At 42.1% G+C, this 19,219-nt stretch overlaps 1 protein-coding gene across 1 annotated transcript in view; it reads right to left on the bottom strand.

Annotated features, from left to right (window-relative positions):
* Window positions 1-3,472: 3,472 nt before the first annotated feature.
* Window positions 3,473-19,219, bottom strand: part of LOC138275195 (lymphocyte antigen 6E-like) — a 31,100-nt gene continuing 15,353 nt past the window's right edge. The window contains exons 3-4 of the mRNA XM_069219072.1: window positions 5,387-5,578; window positions 3,473-3,637 (exon numbers count right to left, since the gene is read on the bottom strand). Of these exons, the coding sequence (XP_069075173.1) occupies window positions 5,388-5,578 (191 nt within the window). The 3' untranslated portion in view covers window positions 3,473-3,637; window position 5,387. The remainder of the gene's footprint in view (window positions 3,638-5,386; window positions 5,579-19,219) is intronic.

The following is a 19,219-nucleotide window of genomic DNA, read 5'->3' as shown; positions in this document are numbered from 1 at the left end:
TTAGCCTGTGATGCAACGTGTGAGTGCACCAGAAATGGCTTTAATGAAGTCTCCCACATATTAGCAGTAAATCCCCACAGACACCTGTAGGTGCTTTATTTGAACTCCTTCTCTTACATGATGCCCTCTCAACTCCCAGCGCTGACAGGAATGCCCAGAACGAGAAATATAACAAGTGATGAATGGAACAATTAATCCGTGCCAAGGCAAATGATCAACTCAGAAGTGTTTCCTTCTTCCTGAAAGATGTAGACCCCACCTCAGTAGAGGAAGAGAAATGTCACTGAAGAAGAGATCGCCCTTGTAATGACATTTGTGGTAAAATACTACAAACAACTATACAGTCTGTGTTCAGTCACTTTCAGTGGAACTCAGATGTCAGGTTTGCGGCTCAAGGTGAAAGACTCAGTCAATATATTGAGAAAGAAGGCATTGACCATTATATTTAAGAATGTGGCAAGAAGAGAGGAGGTGGATGCAGGAGAAGGTCTGTAGGATTTAGCTGGCACAAGCCCTTTCTGGAGGACCACCTTGATCCCGTCTCCATAAACATATCCCTCAAGCACTCTCTTCAACAGATACCCTATGAATACCTAGATGTTTTGATTATATTTCTCTCTTCGAGCCACTCTTTCAAGTAGATTGGTTGCTTCAGCTTGGGCAAGACCATTGCAAGTGCAGCAGGGAAACACACAGCGCAGGTCTTACAACTCAGCCTAACTACACACACAGTATGTCTTTATGCTTACAATGTCACTAACACACTATAGGGGATTTCTATCACTTGGTTTGTTAAATCCAAGCACTATATTTTACAATGTGTTTCATAATTACTTATAATTGTAGTCAACCCTGACCTTCACACTTTTATTGTTATTTTTTATCATTTATATTTTTTTATAGTTTTTTATTGTTTTTATTTTTAAAAATATTATATACTCATACACTCTTTTTTCATATTTAAGGCACTGTGTTGTTGTCCTACTCACCACCTGGTGCAGCATTTAATTCTGCTCCTAATACCCAGGCTGGTACTACAGAGCACACAGACAATATCTGCCCAACTATATTCGGAAAAACCTGCAGGCAATTTAACCAGAGATCCCTCTACATTAAGAGCTCTGCTTACAAATTGGCTTGAGCCCACCCACTCACACTGGGTGCAGTGGGTGAGGATCTGATGATGAAGCATGCCACTGGTGGTACTGGTGGATGAAGATTCTTTTATATAATCTAATAGATTCCAGGGTCCTGCTCTTAAACACCAGAATCTTCAGGAGACAAATAACATAGGACACCCCTCTCACTTCGTTGGAATCTGAATTGATTGGGAAGCTGTGGAATCCTGTATTATTGCTCAGTGTCAGCCTGGGAACTCATAGCAGCCCTAGCAATTTTGTCAGACCAGCCACCGGGGGGGATGTTTGTGCAAGAGTGAAGCACTGCTGCTTTTTTTACTGGGGGCTGATATTGCCGCACCCCTGCTAAAACGTGCTCAGTAAAAAAATGGTTCCCTTCACTACAAAACTGGCCCCCATCCTTTCCACTGCTCAGGGAAATGCGTAGAGCCTGTAGTAAAACTTTTCTTTTTCCTCTTCTTCGCTATCATTTGTAGGTGCATAGCAGTGAATGGCATTCATGTTGATTCTCTTTTTCTTTGTGCAGAAACTCGCTCTGATGATTTTGGAATAGTGGGCATCTCCATGGATGAAGTCTAGATGATATGGGCAGAGATTACATTGTGGTGCTCATCCTTCTGGAACTTTCCGCAGCCTTCCATACCATCTCCTACCCCATAATTATTAAATATCTGCACAAAGCCATCATCAAGGGACCTGCACTTTGCTGATTTTTTTCCTTCCTGACAAGTCACAACCAGGTGGGCAGCCGGGCCCCTTCACCTCTGACTGCGTAGTTCCACAAGGATCCTCGTTTAGTCCCACACTGTTCAAATCCAACTTGACCGCACTCACCAACATCAATCGTGCCCCTGAAATCCTATGCTGATAGCACCCAGGTCATACTCGCTCTCTCTAACAAGGGTCCAAACACCAAGCCAATCTCTCTGCTTCCATGAATGAAGTCAACAGATGGATGAAAGCTCAATACAGGCAAGAAGGAAATAGTAATCTTTGTCAAAAACACCTCATACTGGGACGCTACTTGGTGGGCTGCAGAAATCAGATGTACAACTCTCCTTGTAATACACAAAAAAACCTTGGTATGTTAATCAACAAGCAAACTCACCATGATTAGCCAAGGGTACGCTGTCTCCATCGCTTTCTTCCACTCACTCAAGATTCTCAAGAAGATCTTCAAAGCTCTCCCCACAAATGGCAAAACAGTCACTCAAGCCTGCATCTCTAGCAAGTACAACTTCGGCAAAACAGTCTATGCCAGAACCAACCCTGACCAGACCATACAAAACTCAGCAGCCAGTCTCACCTTTGACCTCCCACCATAAACTCAAATCAACTGCACCTCAAAGAACTCTATTGGCTCCCAGTTCACAGAAGAGCACTATTCAAACTCCTTATGCCCCCTTTGCACAAAATTGACCCCATGTACCTCAATAACTGCATAAACCTCCATAAGCTTACCATGCACCTCAATATATGCAGAACTAGATCCAGTAGTTGAGCCTTCAACATTGCTTCTAAAACCTGGAACAACCTTCCCCTGCACATTAGAGCTGCCTCCTTACATCTTGAACCTCCCCCCCCCAAAATAACTGAAGGCCGGGCTCTTCACCAAGCCTGGCTTGACCTACACAGTTGCTGATCAAGCTGCAAAATACCCTGAGGGTGAATCAGGTGCTATACAAACACACACATCACAACATGAAATGACAAGCTATGACTTGACATAAGATAACACCCTGTTCAAGAACTGATGCCTCCTCTTTAATGTTCGCTGAATCATCAATGGTCCGCTGAATCCTCTTCAAGGTCTGCTGCATCCTCCTCGATGTCTGCTGCAAACTCTTGAAGGAACCACTCCAGTGAAGCCTGATGACTGGGCTACCAGTACCTCAACTATTAGCCACTGGCAAATCACCAAGGGCTAAGCATTAATCCAGCAATGCAGAATTACCACAAGGAGAACATTTGGAATGAGTCCTTCTCAGTGTTTGCCCATAGACTATAGAATAAAGTATCTCTGGCTTTCAGAGAGGGATGTTGTTCTCCAGTGATTAATTGCAAATGGGGAGATCTATAAATCACAACCTTGGTCCCAGCAGGACTGACTCAGCCTTTCAACCTTCTAGGGCTTATAAAATGACTACCTTTTCAGTGGTCATACAAGCACTTGTGCTTGAATAGTACTTTGTCCAAGATCACACAGAGAACATTTGCTGATACCAAAACTGCAGTCATAAAGCCAGCACTTTAACAAAAAGAGCAGGACTGGATCTCATTGTGCTGTTCCAATGACCTTTAAGTCAAATAAACTCCACGCACTGTAAGGAGGATTTATATTTATTCATCAATTACATTTATTATTTATTATTATTTATTATTAAGTTATTGCTCAAGCAAAAGGTGAGATGAATTCTGTTTTCATATTGAGTCAAGTGTGCGAGGCAGTCAGCATGTGACATAGGTTGCCTACTCCCATTTTACCTGCTGCATTCCACCTAGGGGAAAAACAGAGTAATAAATTATTGTTATATTTTGAATAGTTAATATGGAATTCAGTGCGCATTTTTAATAAATGTCAATTTCCACAGAGTAATAATAACAACAGTTCACGCTACTGCAGTTTTGTAGATTCATAGTGTTGTGAATAAACATTGCTAATGGTACTGAAAGAGCATAAATGTTAGTAATGTCCCTAGTGTCACACAGGTCATCATAACAGGAAAAGTTTAAGATTATAAATGAGAAAAAGTTAAAAACTAACCTAAAAAACTGCACTGACACACATTTTTAAATGTGCAGTTTGCATTTCGACATTGGTGAATTTTTTTAATTAAATCACATGCTAGAAAATTAGAAGTTATGTTACAAAGTAATTTAGACTCCAGGCTAAGTGTGCACACCAACATATAGTGAATTTCCAATGATTGATGACTGATTTATGAGTTTGAAGATAGGTGCAGAAATGAAAACATCCACTTCTCTGTTATGCCTAATACAATGCAATAACAAAGCTTTTCCATTTAAATAAAATGTTTTACTTAAACTGATGAGATATTATTAATGTTGAATTTCAAGTTCTTATATTATGTGTGTTTTATTAAATGCATTAATTAACTGAATTGCTTTTTTAATAGTTTAACTTAAATGGGGCCTGCAGAGATTGCATTTTGCAGTCATGTTAAAGTGTTGAATTCTCTTTTTCATAACTTGAACTCTTCTTTCAGATTCCGTTCCTATGAGAAGTAAAATCCCACTTTTAAAAAGTCTATTGTTTAACCATGGAAATATGAATTTATTTGGTCTTGGAGAAAGATATATTGCAGGAACATGGACTCAAATCGTATACCTTTCTTTCAACCGGTTTGGATTCACATGGAAATCAGATGAGCCCATGACAAACCTGGGAAATTGTCAAACTGCTGCAAACTGATGTCTGTTGATTAATTTTGATTGGATGAGGCCCCTTAAGCATGACCTGAACTGATGGCAATTGACCAGTTGGAGCGCTTTATGAGGTTTGAAATACCAATGAACTTTGGAACTTTGGTCAGAGAAAGATGAGGTTGCCCAAGTACTGTCTTGGTCAGAGAGAAGAGCTCTCCTGATGCTTGCAAATGCCTTGCTGACCTGATGCTTTGCTGCTAAAGATTCCCAGAATGCTGTACCCTAAGAGAGGTATTTTCCTCTCTGCCAATTGTCATTGCCCCTTGAAATGCCCTTTTAGGTTAGAGACTCCATTATGCTGATGCTATATTCTTATTTTCTTTTTAGTTCGTATCCCAAGTTATTCTTCTCTTCTAAATTATTTTTGTCCTTTTATGTTTTGTATTTTGTCTGGATGTATTCCTCCCCACACATGTATTTCCCTGATTTGGTTAGCTGTAAGGTTGACCTGTGCCCAGCCAAAGATTATTGACTCTGCTAAATTGAATTGATAAATGATTGCTAACACTGAGCATTGTCTTGTTTCTATGGCTCAGATCATTCCTACCTTTTCACACAGTGCAGCAAGGTGGCTTTTGGTGCTGTGCTGCACTGTGTGAAATAATTAGACATCTACCCCATGACCCATTAATGACGAAGGCACCTGGGAGAAGAAGCAACTTACACTCCTTAGATATTCACAAAAAGGTACAACCACCTGTTACTGAAGGGATTTACATACTTTCAGCTACCCCCTGGTTTAGATGCACCGCCTGGAGCCCCTGTGAGGCTGTAAAGGTAAGCAGTTTCAAGATCCTCACCTCAAAGCACAGCTCTGACCACGAGAGCGCTGATGCCCGCTGCCAGCGAGAGAAGGGTGTAGCTGATCTTCGCATTGCTCGCTCCATTGCACAGGTCAGTGTTGCAGCAGGTAGTTTTAGCTGTCGCACCTCCAACAGTGGTCGAGGCTGCCACACAGGTTGGCGAACAGCTCTTGGTCATCAATGAAACCCCTGTGAAGAAGTACAAGGATTATTCAGAATGATCTCAAAGACAACATGGGTCTCCCTACCATAGTTCATTTATGGGGAAACTTAGGATGTCGACAGACTCTGATTACCCATAGGAGACATTCAATGCCGCATCTTAACCCATCAGACCGGCTCTTCTTGGTCTTCAGCAAACCTCTGTCTCTACATTGCTTTGGTGGTTGTTCCCATGTTCCAAACCAGCCCTGTTTTTAAAACTATTGTCCCTTTTTTCTGTGAGTGGCTGCAATTATTCACTGTACTTCCTACAGTAAACAGTTGTGTCCAGTCCTTAGCTGGCTGATGCAGTAGCTGTAACCATGAGCCATGAGCTGATTGTGCAGCCTCTAATCCTGAGTGCGGTCTATCACCTGGGCTTTCACAACTAAAGGGCTGATTTAAGAAAAGCGGCGCTCCCCCCAGTGCAGCACCACTTTTCTTGCTCCCCTTAGCGCCTCCCCACGGCCACCATGTGTGCACCGTATTTAAAATGTGGCACACCATGGTGCAGTGTAGAGGGCAATAGCTTCAGAATGCCTCACGTTATTGATGTGTTTGGCAGGAGGAGTGCCAGAATGTTGGCATTACTCCTGCCGAGTACAGGCATTAAAAGTGCTGAAAGAATGGCGCAAGAAAATCATGCATTGTGCTACTTTGTAATTATGGTGCATCGTTTTTGGCCATCTAACACCACATTAGTGTAAAAAAATAGAGCTAATGTGTCACTTAAATCAGCCCCTTAGTCCGCGATCTCTATGCTCTAGGATGGAGAATGGGCTATGACCCAGGCCATTTGCCAACTGATGCTCTCGCCTCTGACCTTGAGAGTGTTCTATCTGTGACCTCTGTCATCTAACCTGGGAGCATTCTACTACCTGACCCCCTCAGACAGCTAAAAGTGTGGCTTGTACCACTGATCCCCCCCAGCCATCTTCTGTTGTGTCCGGTAAATCTAGGGGTGTTCAATCACTTGAGTCACACGGTGATACTGTGATCCTGGCACTGTGATATTTCTATTATCTGACTCCCACACTGGCTCATAGAGAGACCTCTAACCCAGGATGTGTTCTGTCACCTGAAAGTCAAGCTGGCTGTCACTGTGCCTTCTAACCCTTAGAGTGTTGGCATTACCCTGCTTGTGCATAGTTGTGCATTTGACCCTTTTCTATACAGAAAGTAAATCAAACCAACCACAGGTTTGGAAAATTGTCTCTGCATTACCCTGAAGTTGCCTTTATCTTTTTGTAGATGAAACATCCAGAATACAACAAGTAGTACTGGGCACACTACCCTGATGGGACATCAGGAACAGGGCACAATATTTTAGAAAATTTACCACAAGCACAATATCTGAGATGCCATATTCTAGAGCTGTACGCAATAATCTAGAACCCTGAGGAAAGAGTGACTGTGCCAGGGCCTGTTCCTGCTTGATTTCAGTTTTACCTATAGTGAGGCAAAAGAGCATGTTTTTGTAAGGACCACATCTAAAAAGCTAAGTAGCATGGCTGAACTCCCAGAAGTCTGCACTATGCCATGCAGTTGAAAAGAGCACTTGTCTCAGGACACACCACTGTAATCCTCACAATCCTCACCAACCTCTTCACACACATACACACAGCTCAGGCCCTTCCTAGACTGAGTACTTCCCCACTCAAGATCTGGGAACACACCACTGTGGTCCTCACCCACTGCTCAGCAATATTCAGCCCAGACCCTTCTAAAACAGAGAGCTTTTCCACCCAATGTAAAAAGTAACATTGCTTTGGCTCTCAGATGCCTCTCAATAAACTTGACACAGCTCAAATGCTTCTTAGACTGAGCACTCTTAAGTGTGTGAATAAACACCACTGTGGTCCTCACCCATCAGTCAACATAGACAGAGCTCATATGTGTATTAGGTTGTGCGCTGCCCCAGCCAATGTAAGAGGTCACACTGCTAAGGATCACACACACCTCTCAGCAAACCTAGACACACCTCAGATGCTTGTTAGACTGAGCACTCCCTCACTCTAATCGGATCTCAGTTCACTCTGGTCCTCAGTTACCTCTCAACATATGTAGAAATAGTTCAGATGTGTCTTAAACATGCTGTACAGTCTGTAATCACCTCATTAATGACAGATAAAAAGAGGTGCAGGATACAAGCCATTATCTTCTGCCTGGGTAAGATTTGTATTCTGTACTGACACAGAAAAATATTAGTCAGGAATGTAGAATTCCTATACCCTGACACCCACAACATGTTGTTTGAGATCAAGTGCAATACTTTCTCATATTTAACTTGTCCAAAAAACAAGCAGGCCCAATTCCCTGCTGCACAGACCCTTTGTCTGCCAATTTACAACACAGATCTGAGAAAGAGGACTTTGGGAACTTCTCAGGGCCCTTCCTTAGCAACTTCATCTACATCTTAACCAAATCCCAGAAAGCGTACCAAGTGAGGGTCAGTCATTTTACTTTACTTCCTGATTTGCAAATCAGTATTGATACAATGACAGAAATGAAAAATTTTAAGTTGATTTCTTGTATTGATGCAGTAGTGAATTTTCAATGAATTGTTCATGCTGTCTACAAATCAAAGTTGATTTTAACAAATGTTTTGAAAATGTAGTCTTAAAAGAGTGCGTAGATATATTGGCTGGTGAAGAAAAGATTCACAACAATCTTATAAACATTATGCCCTTCGCATCTCCTTGCACCACATTAGTGTCATTTTCTTCAATTGTTTTCTGCACCATAATTACAAAGGCATAATGTATTCAAGGGGGGGGTTCCGGCGCTGGGAGGCCAGAAATGTGTCTCCCTGCACTTTGGTGCACTGTAGCAAAGTGCTGCAATAGCGTAAAAAATTATGACGTTATTGTGCTAATGACCATGGTGTCATTAGGTGCTGATTCGGGATACGAAACAAAGAAGGCGCTTCATAGCTGATGTGCCACTTTCTTGTAAATATACCCCGATGACTTGAAATGTTGTAATTGTTTGTCTTTACATTCTAAACAAATATAAATCTATCTCGGGGCAAATGGAAAGAAAGTTGGAATTCGATTTCTAAGTAATTGCAAAACCAGGTTCAGGAGTGATATACTTCATGACTTTATGAATTGTTACACCTGAGCAGTGATATTGAAAATTTGCATCGCAGAGTCTTCATTTGATTCAATGTTTGTTTAATGAATTGTGTTATTGGTTGAAGGGTGTGAAAGACTACTCAAGCAACAACCACAATTCTTGTCAAGGTGAAGTCACAAGCAAACCCCAAACTAACCTGTGTTCAACCCACTGGTAGCATGGCACAGAGCAGCCGGGCTTAACTTAGAGGCATTGTAGAAAGTATTAATGCAACACTTTAAACAGTAATAAATTGAAAAAACAACAGGAACAAATTTTCAAAATTTTTAAAAATAGAGTAAAATTATATGAAGTTATAAATATTTAAGTCAAATTAGTGCCTAAAAGCTCAAAGCACAAACTGTGGTTATCTGGTCGGGCTGGACTGGAACAAAGTTCAGGCCGACCATGATGGAGCACAGGAAGGATACAAGGACCCAGGTAAGCCCGCTGAACAAGAGTACCATAAATGTTGGCTGTGGAACATTGTGAGGTCCGGTGTCAAGGATGTGTCTAACAGCTAAGGTGATGGGCCATTCTGATGGGCAGAAGCGTCATTCTGCGGTCGTTCTGGAACTGCAAGGCTGCAATGCAAAATCCTACATCGTATTTGAGAATGGTCAATGAGGGGCTTGTGATGGGCCTGTGCCAATGATGCATCATGCAATGGTGCTTTCTAGGTAAAAGTCGGCTGTGATGAGGGGTTTGGTGTCAAGGATGCTCCACATGGAGGTTCTGATGTGAAGTGAGTCAATGCATCACGCTGCATCAGTCCTGTTGGGGCCACAGATGAGCTGGCAGAGCACCTCAGGGTCACTTCCAAATGTCCAGGACTGCGTTGACACCAAGGCAGGACCCACAGATGGCAGAGTCCAAGTGCGCGGTTTTAGATGAGCAAGGTCTTTTCTGTTCCTGAGGCTTCTGATCAAGAGGTCAACTAACTAGCCCTTGGAGTCACTCAGGTGGTCCCTGGTTCAAGATACAAGTCCAGTCATTCCCACTTAGGGAGCAGGCCACCAGGGCAATGGGGCAGAAGTCCAGCAGGGCAATTGGGCAGGACTCCAGCAGGACAATAGTTCAGCAAAGTATCAGTCCTTTCAGCAGCAAAGCCATCCTTCTTCCAAATCTTCCACAGTTCCAGAATTGTACTGAAGAGATGGATTCAGAGGTCCATTGTTTATAGATAGTGCCCACATTAAAGCAGGACAAGGTTCTAGAGGTTTCCAGCCGAACACCCGAGGTGCTTGGAATTTCTTGTCTTCCTGCCCTGGCCCCAGCTTATCTAAGGTCACAATAGAATAATGTGTCAAACCCTTTGTCAGTGTTTCCAGGTGATAACTTTGTGATGTGCAAGTGTGGTAGGCGATAGCTCATCTCCCTCACCAACTTAGCACAACACATCCTGCCATCATTTATCTTGTCTTTGTCTAACGGTTTGGAAGCAACACACAAAGACAAGGTGCCAATTGCACCTAGTTGTGTGCCCAGGACACAGGCTGCAGCAACAAATGGTTAGGACAAGAAAATACCAACTTTCTAAAATTGGTGTTTTCAGAATTGTCTCTTAAAATCTAACTTTATCATTAAAGAGGTCTTAAAAGTACAATTTAATAGACACCAGATTCATATTCCTACCTGCTCCCAATTTAAAGTTATCATTTATTAAATGTAATAAGCTAACTAAATGAAAAAAATAGTTTTTTTCCTACCAGGTCATGTAAAACATAAAAGTACATGTCCAACTGAGTCATGTCTGAAGGACTACTTTAGTGAGTGGCACAATAAGTGCTGAAACCACACTTGTCACATTTAATTTATATGCTCTGGGTACATGAGGTATGACTTTACTAAGGCCCTACAGGTAAATTAAATTGGATGCCAGCAAAAGCTACAATGTTTAAAGAAGAGAGCACAAGTATGCTAACCCCAGTTAGCAGTGGTAAAATGTCCAGAGTCTTAGAGCCAGAAAAAATGAAGTCAGCAGAACAGGATCCTTGAAGAAACAAAGTTGTGGAAAAGTCCCACCAAGGATGTCAGTTCCAATAGCATTGATGATAAATTTCCAAAAGTAATATATTTTAAAGGCTTCCAAAACAGTTTTGCTGCTCTTTGAAAAGTTGCAGACATTTGCATAACACTGGAGTCTGAGAACTATGACAACAGAAAATTACAGCTGTGGCAACTGGAATAAAACATTTTAAATGTACTATCAACTCTGTGCTCTGAATTTTTATTATTTTCTTGGAAATATTGCATGAATGTAATCATTCATCCTATACCTGTTATCATGTTATTTTAGAATTTGTAATAATTATTTAGTTAATGAAATCATATAATCACATTTGGCTGGCTTTTTTAAATCCAATATGCTTTCTATCGGACTTTGGGTTAAATTCCACCTGATTATATGTGTTAAACATAGATTTAGCATTCTGATATGAGTATAAGGTCACTAAAATAATTTCTTCTATTTCCTAAATTGTGCTCTTTGTGCTTTAGACATTACCGGTAATAAAAGTGGATATTTGTGGCTAGTAAACCTCACTTAATGACACATATCACCATTGTTGGTGAGTATCAAAAGATTCACTTGTACTTTCTTTTGATGCATAGCATATGCACCTGTTTTCCATCACAAGAACACACATATTTTTAGCATGAATTACTGTTTCTACACAGTTATGAAGGTAATGGGCAAACCATGTTCCAGGTGATTACCGGGCAGTAAACAGCAAGCAATGAGGTCACTAGGTAGGCTCCATTACCATAGGGGTGCGCAAAGTGCATAATTTTAGTCTAAAAGAGTAAAGCCCCCACATAAATTCAGAGTGGTGACATAAGCAAGCATTAATCTGGTGTTGGGTGCATCTAAAACTTCAAAACACATCAATCACCTCTTTAAACTAGGCCAGGGAATTATGCAATAAAGACAACCCTCTGCCATGCCAGGCCTGTTAAAACATTTATCCCCTTGGACAGCGGGCTGGTGATCTTTGAAGACAGATCTATCCAGAGATCACATGCCTCCTCAATCTGTCACCAACATCTCATAGACTGTTATGTAATGTTATGTTATAAGGATTTGTAAAGCACACTTACCAACCGAGGGGGTATCCAGTTGCTAGAGAAGATATGAAGGCCAATCAGTGCTCCTAGCTGAAGAGCCAGGTCCAGGTTATGGAGATGATGTAGGAAAAAAGAGTGTCCTCCTGTTTTTCTTCTGCAGCTGCATGGTATCTACGCCAGGCAGAGTGTGACTGAGCACAGTTGTTTAGTTGGATAGTAGAAGTTAAGGCAGTGGTTGAGGTTGACAGGTATGGCTTTCTGGAGAGATTCATAGGCGTGGATGAGCAGTTTGGATTGGCAGCACTTCTGGATGGGGAGCAGGCATAGCTCTCTGAGCTGAGACGTGGTGTGCGTCGTGTTGGGACGTCATGGATAAGTCTGGAGGCAGCACTTCTGGATGGGGAGCAAGCATAGCTCTCCCAGCTGAGACGTGGTGCGTGTCATGTTGGGACGTCATGGATGAGTCTGGAGGCAGCACTTCTGGATGGGGAGCAAGCATAGCTCTCTCAGCTGAGACGTGGTGAGCGTCGTGTTGGGACGTCATGGATGAGTCTGGCGGCAGCATTCTGGATAGTCTGGATTCTTTATATGATTTGGTTTGAGATACTGGGGAAGATTGCTTTGCAATAGTCCAGTCTACTGGTGATTACGGCTTGTGATAGACCATGCATCTGGTGTTTGTGAGGAGCTATTTATATATAATAAGGAGTATACATAGGATGAGGAGGCAGGAAGAAGTTATGGTGTGCACTGCTTTGGTCATCGTGAGTTTGTTGTCTAAGATGAGTCTGAGGTTTCTAGTGTGGTCAGTGGTGATGAATGGAGTCCCACATAGAGCTCTTGTTCCGGAAAATCAGAACTTCCATCTAGCAAGTCATGAGTTTTAGGCAGTTCTGTTTCACTCGGTTTGCCATGCTTGACTTGCAAGTTGTGAAGTTGGTCCTGATGGTGTGGTAGTTGTCTGTGAGTAAGAGGAAGAGCAAAGTGTTGTCTGTGTAGAAGGCTGTGTTGATTCAGTGGGATCCTATGACGTGTGTGAGTGGTGCCATGCAGGCTTTGAAGAGGGTAAGGCTCAGCGATTACCCTTGAGGCACTCCACTGATGAGATTCTTGGGATTGGAGGTGCATGGCAGGAGTCTGAGCAATTGGCTTCTGACTAACCTGACTGGCTTCTTACAAACAAGGGGACAGATAGAACCAGAACACACAAATAGGATGGCTCCCTCCAGCCTCACAACCTCTCAAGGAGACCTACTCAGAAGCCTTCCTCTTACATTCAAACCAAGGGGGGGACAGGGAGATTAATAAGGTCCAGTGTACGGCCTCACTAACTATGTCAACAATCAAATAGGTACACTGTTCCTGAGAGGAAAAAACAGGGCACAGGTGCTCAAGACATATTTAAATTTAGAAGCAAGAGCCCTCACACATCCACTGGATGTCATGCTTCATCATAGGGCTAGCACCTCGTCTGATGGCACTGCAATGTCTGACGGGCCCCACAAGGGGGATCTTTGCCGGAGATCTTAACTATAAAGTGTGTGCCGTGACAGATCCAGTAGGGATGAAGTAAGCCTACTTCTTCTACATGACAAATGTAGTGAAATTACATACCTTTCAAAGAAGCCTGGCCCAGATACCTTCCAAAATGAAAGGAGTGTCATCTCTGTCTCTTGGAGTTCAGAGCTCCTCAGAAATATGTGAAGTAGCACTACAGGGACACAGGGCACCTGGCACTGGCTGGGGTCTCAGGCAGGAAGAGAATGGAAGTGGTGGACCACAGTGCAATGGTTTTGAAGTAGGCATCATCATTTATCAAGTAATTTTCATTCAATGTGGGAGGGCAAAGCATCGCCCACGTTACCACTGATGATAGTACAGCAACCCACTGAACTGCTTCATCACCTGAAAACAATATTTCTATGTTAAAGTTGGTTTTTCATATTGTTTTATGTTCTAAACATTTTACTCCAGTCTCCATACTCACTAAATATTGTTTGAAACTGAATGCATTTTCATTAGCATTCCTTTGTTAGCTGAAGCCATCTTGAATGCCCTCGATAATCATTGCTGTGCAGGCCTTGACACTTCTGACATATATATCCTTATTCTCATGTGAGTGCAACATCAGGTTGTTTACATTTCTTGTATGTTTTTTCAAGGTCAATGGAGCCCTTCTCATAATCAGTGTGCACCTGCAACAAGATAATGTGTGTTCTATCTTTAAAAGTCTATAACATTCCATGTGGTATCAGGGGTTTAGCATTAGATGCTCATTGTGCAGGGGAGACCTTTGTCATATGACACAGTAGGAAATCCGCCTTTTGTCATTGGTCACTGGAGATGTTTTGCCTTTTGCAGGACACTCTTTTATTACTGGATTGCAGACTCTGCACACTATTGCATTGCTGTTCAGTGCCCAATGTATCTCCTCTGACTCCTAAAATATGGAGGAATTGTTTAATCCCTGATTGCTGTGTTTAACTTTCCTTTAAAGCCATAGTATATAGTGCTAAAATTCACCCATGGCATAAAAAGTTAACTGTCACCTGTAGAGTGCAGCACTAATTGGGTCATCCATTAGTCTGACAAAGCATGCTTCAGGGCTACCACTGTAGCTTGACTGCTGCAGTGTACAACCTGCAGTGCTTCCTGTTAAAGTAACCCTTTTTGCCAAGTAAAAACATGGAGGCCTTGCAGCCCACAAGGTAGGGTGCAAAGTATTTAAAAGTGGGACATGCATAAAATTAATGTAACCATGGCATTACATAGTTAAAGCCACAAAAGCTATTTTCACTATAGAAGGCCTAGCTGTCCTATGAAGAAAATATGTGAACATATTAAAATACTAATACTGTAGCTCATGAAAGGGACCAGATAGAAAACGATGTACACAACTATATTTAATAGTCCTCGAAACTCCAATTAAATTGTTAAATTGCATTTCTACTAAATATTAGGGAACAGTGACTTTTAGAAAGTCACCTTTTCCTTACGTCAAGATGCATGAGGCTAATAAACTCTCTGGGTTCAAATCGCCTGCACTCAGCCCTGAATAGGTATAATACAAATGTGAAAGACCTCCCAGGAGAAAACAGTATGCTGACCTAAATTAGCAGAGCTGAATCATCTGAACTCCACAGAATAACCAGTGCTGGGGCTGTTGCCATCCTGTGACACCACATTGTCAGATCCTGTGAAGGTAGATCTGTTGAGCTACATGAAACAGTGAGATGCCCGTGAAACACCCAAGGATGGAGGGACCCATCCCAGGGACATTCAGGTAAGTTAACGTAAGTATAATTTTTTTTTTTGGCATAGGGGGGCCTGATTTGTGCCCCCCTACATGCCTCAATGCCCAATGACCATGCCCAGGGGACATAAGTCCCCTGGGCATGGCCATTGGGCAAGGGGGCATGACTCCTGTCTTTACTAAGACAGGAGTCATGTAAATGGCGTCTGGGCGTCGTTAAAAATGGCGCAAATCGGGTGGAGGCGATTTTTTGGCGTCAACCTGACTTGCACCATTTTAAGACGCCCTAACGCCATTTTCCCCAACGCCGGCGCTGCCTGGTGTACGTGGTTTTTTTCCACGCACACCAGGCAGCGCCGGTCTGCTAGCGCCGGCTAACGCCATTCAATAAATACGGCGCCCGCATGGCGCTTCAGAATGGCGTTAGCCGGCGCAAAACTTTTTGACGCTAAACTGCGTTAGCGCAGTTTAGCGTCAAAAAGTATAAATACGGGCCTTGATTTTTTAAGAAGTCTGTCTCTGGATTTGTTATGGGATTACCATAGCACACTTCCCACAAACCCCCATCCGTCAGAGGTCAAGGTTAGTGTGGGCAATTACTTTTACCATCTAGAAAATGTCCTGGCACATGGCATTTTGGACCTGGATGCAGTATGAGACACAGAAACCTTAAAATGTGGGTAGGGTTTGCCCCGGAAATATTTACACCATTGGTTTGGGAGTCATGAGTCATCCACACCGACTAACTGGTGCCCGGCATAAATGTGACCCTCCAAGGCACCGGGACAGAACACTTGCTGGGTTTGCCAAAGATCAGAAGAGGACTGTACATGCTGTATGTAACCTGGAAGGAACATTGAAGGACTGGACCTGTTCCCTCTTGTACCCTGGACAAAAAAGTACCCTCCAAGGGTCAATTGGCTGCCCACGTGTGTAGCTATAGGGAGACAACACACTTTTTCAGAGAAGTAACCAGTTGACCAGTAAAAAGTGGACCTGGACTGTGATCTGCAGCTGGTCTCTGTCTGACACCCTGTGAGTCCCTAAGTGTCTCATCTGAGGACCTAGGGGCTTAAAAAGTGTGTTTCTGTGGTTGTTTTGGCACTAGAAGAAAGTTAGGAAACATTTGAAAAATTGTCCTCCTTACCGGTGATACTTAGAAACATTTTTTAACTTTCTGGCTTCTAGACATTCACTGGAGCCCACCCACGTGAAAGGGTGTCCATTGTGGTCGGCCTGAAATTGCACCTTGGTCTCAGTCTACCATGACATTTACTATCATTGGTGCTTTACTTTTTTTTCAGTCTGAATTCCACTTAATATTCTCATCAAAGGGTGCCCCTGTTGATTTTTTGTAAGTTTGGTGTCAATCTATTTATTAAATGCTACTCTAATTTTCTAATTCAGTTTAGGATTTATTTTGGTTTTCATTTTGACTTTATTACTGCATAGATGCTGTACTCATTGCACTAAAATAACCCTATCTGCTGTAGGGCATAGCTACCAGGGGACTGAGGTCAGATTAACATAGTGACTCTAAGGGTTCTTCCTGTACATGGTTGTGATTATTCATTGAGGTGGGCAGTCGCCCACCCCAAGTAACATTCCAGTTTTTTACACATGTTGATATTTTTGATTATTTCATCTGCTCAGACTTCAAGCAGACATGTGAGTTATTTCTTCTTTGACACCCACTGAGTGACAGCTATAGTTGAAGGTTTATGCAGGGTTTCAACATGTAGCAACTACTCCCTATGGAGTGTTCTCTAATTATTAAATACACCTTTGTTCCATTTCTCTTTTGGTTTGTGCCATCACTGAACAATGTTTAATCCCACCAGTAAGCATGAATTTGCACTTCCTCAGCTCCTGCCACATGTTGTATATATTTACTTTTTTTTGTTGCAGGCAAAGATTTATCATTTATATTACATTGATATTTATCATATCATGACATTCCATTATGTATTATGTTTCCCTTTTACACCCCAGTTTTTCAGATGGGTCATGTGTCACTGGCTGTGTCTCTCTCTGGCCAGCTGTCTATTGTGACATCCACATTCCAGTTTGTCCCCACAGTTGAGATAAATTGACATGGGAAAAGTACTGTTTACTACCTTGGCCAAACCCCACTGCACATGGCAGAAGCAGCGCTTAATTTGTAAATAAAAAGGTGTGGGTGCCCAAAGCCCTCCTCCTAAACACGCGCCTGCTGCAGTTAAATGTGCGAACACAGAATACTGAAGCAGCGTACCCCTGAAGCCATCGCGGGCCTCTTCAGTCCATTTAAAGCCACTCCCTGTTGCTTTAGCTCACTCTTGCAGCTTTCTGCTTTCTACTTTGAGACGCCTTTTCATTTTTCTCCTCCTCCGTCTTTCCCATATGTTTCTTTTGCTTGCAGTAAATGCTTGAGGCGGAAAAATAAGAGCCGGCCCTCAAAAATAAGAGCCGGTGCACAGCACCGGCAACAACAAGCACAAATTAAGCATTGGACTGAAGGTCTTGCCAGTGGAGGTTGGTGCAGTGCAGAGGCATAGTCCTGATGGTATGTGGCCAGCCCCACCACGCACAACCAATTATTTCGAAAAGGTGCCTCTAAAGAATAGCTCATGAGCTACCAGTAGCTCTCCAGCTACCTGTAGATAGCTATCCTATGTTCAGCCCAGTCTACTAATTTATGAGCTTTTGCTTGGTTTAAATATTAAATACATGCCAACATTAGAACGCATTTACTCAAGAAGAAAATGTGTGTATTTTCAGAACTCATAAAGTGATGTTCGGAGAAAAATGGTGGAATTTTTTAAAAACTGATTTGAAGCTAATATTTGAGTTGGAGAGATTTGTTACCCATATTAGGACTTTGATGCCAGAGGGATTGCAGCTATGTCTGTATTACCTTTGTATTTCACATTGATAAAGCTTTCTTACATCATTGCTACTGACACTAACTATTGTACCAATGTGATCACTGCTCATATTCTTGGACAGGGTGGCCACTATGACATCACTAATACAGTATTGGTAGCTTGAGATGATTTTCGCTGAACCTAACTAGCACCTACTAGATCGGAGACCCCTGATTTAGTGCATGTTAGCTAAGTGTTTTAGAGCAAGTACTTTAATAAACTCATAGTCACACATTTATTACTAGTTTTTCACCACATTTGAGATAGACATGTGACTGTTTGCTGTCTCATAGATTATAGCCTTAGAACCCGCCGTAGCGGGCTCTACAGGCTATTAAAGGCCCGCTCCCGCGTTAAAGGCCCGAGCCGAGGGCCTTTAACAAGGGAGAGGGCCTTTAATAGCCGGTAGAGCCCGTAACGGCGGGTTCTAAGGCTATTAGAACATTCTGCCATTAGAGGGCAGAATGTTCTCATAAATAAAACAAAGGCTTCACGGAACCGGAGGGGATTAAAATCCGCTCACAATCAGGCTCTGTGAGGCTTTGTTCCCAGCTTCTGCTGAGAACAAAGAAGATTGGAATGTTGGCGGTAACAGCCCGGAGCACTCCTTTGTTTTCAATGGAGCTGCCAACATTCCAATGTCCTAATTAAAGTTAAACTTCACTTGCACATAGAAAAGACCCTTGTAATAGTCACAAGGCTTCTTCAATATCCTATGTGAAGTGCACTTTTCAGGCAGCTTTGCTATCTAATGTTTTGATATGACTGTTACAACTCTTGTTTTGACTTTGAGAGGTAATCAGCATGTCTATTTTTTGGCTACTTGTTTTTTATTAAAGTAGCTTTTTTAAATGTAACCTGTTTGAAACTCTGACTTAATTTTTACAGTAGTGGTATATTGTGAGCTTGAATTCTCTACAGTGTTCACTGTTATTGTGAAGAAAAGAATTGATGCATCCTAAAACTTGCAACATTGGTGCTTGTTAGCATTTTAGTATCATTTAGGGGTGTGTGAAATTTGCATAATTCGCTTCTGTATAATTAATCAAAATAATGTCAAATTACACATAATTGCGCAAAATGCGAATCCGTATTTTTGCTCTAAATTTAAGAGACTCTTGCATATGCAATATATAATGTGCTCATAATTTCCTTATAAGTCCCTCATAAAGAGTACTACATATACCCAGGTCCTGTAAGTTAGTTAAAGTTTGCTTTAGTAAAAAGGAAAAGGTTACCTATGACTGAACAGTTTGTTTAAATGTGTAAAAAATGTAAATGGTGGCT

Source organism: Pleurodeles waltl, chromosome 2_2, assembly GCF_031143425.1.
Source record: "Pleurodeles waltl isolate 20211129_DDA chromosome 2_2, aPleWal1.hap1.20221129, whole genome shotgun sequence".
NCBI classification, from domain to species: Eukaryota; Metazoa; Chordata; class Amphibia; order Caudata; family Salamandridae; genus Pleurodeles; species Pleurodeles waltl.
Note: the sequence above shows the minus strand (reverse complement) of the source record. Positions and strands in the feature narration are given on the sequence as shown.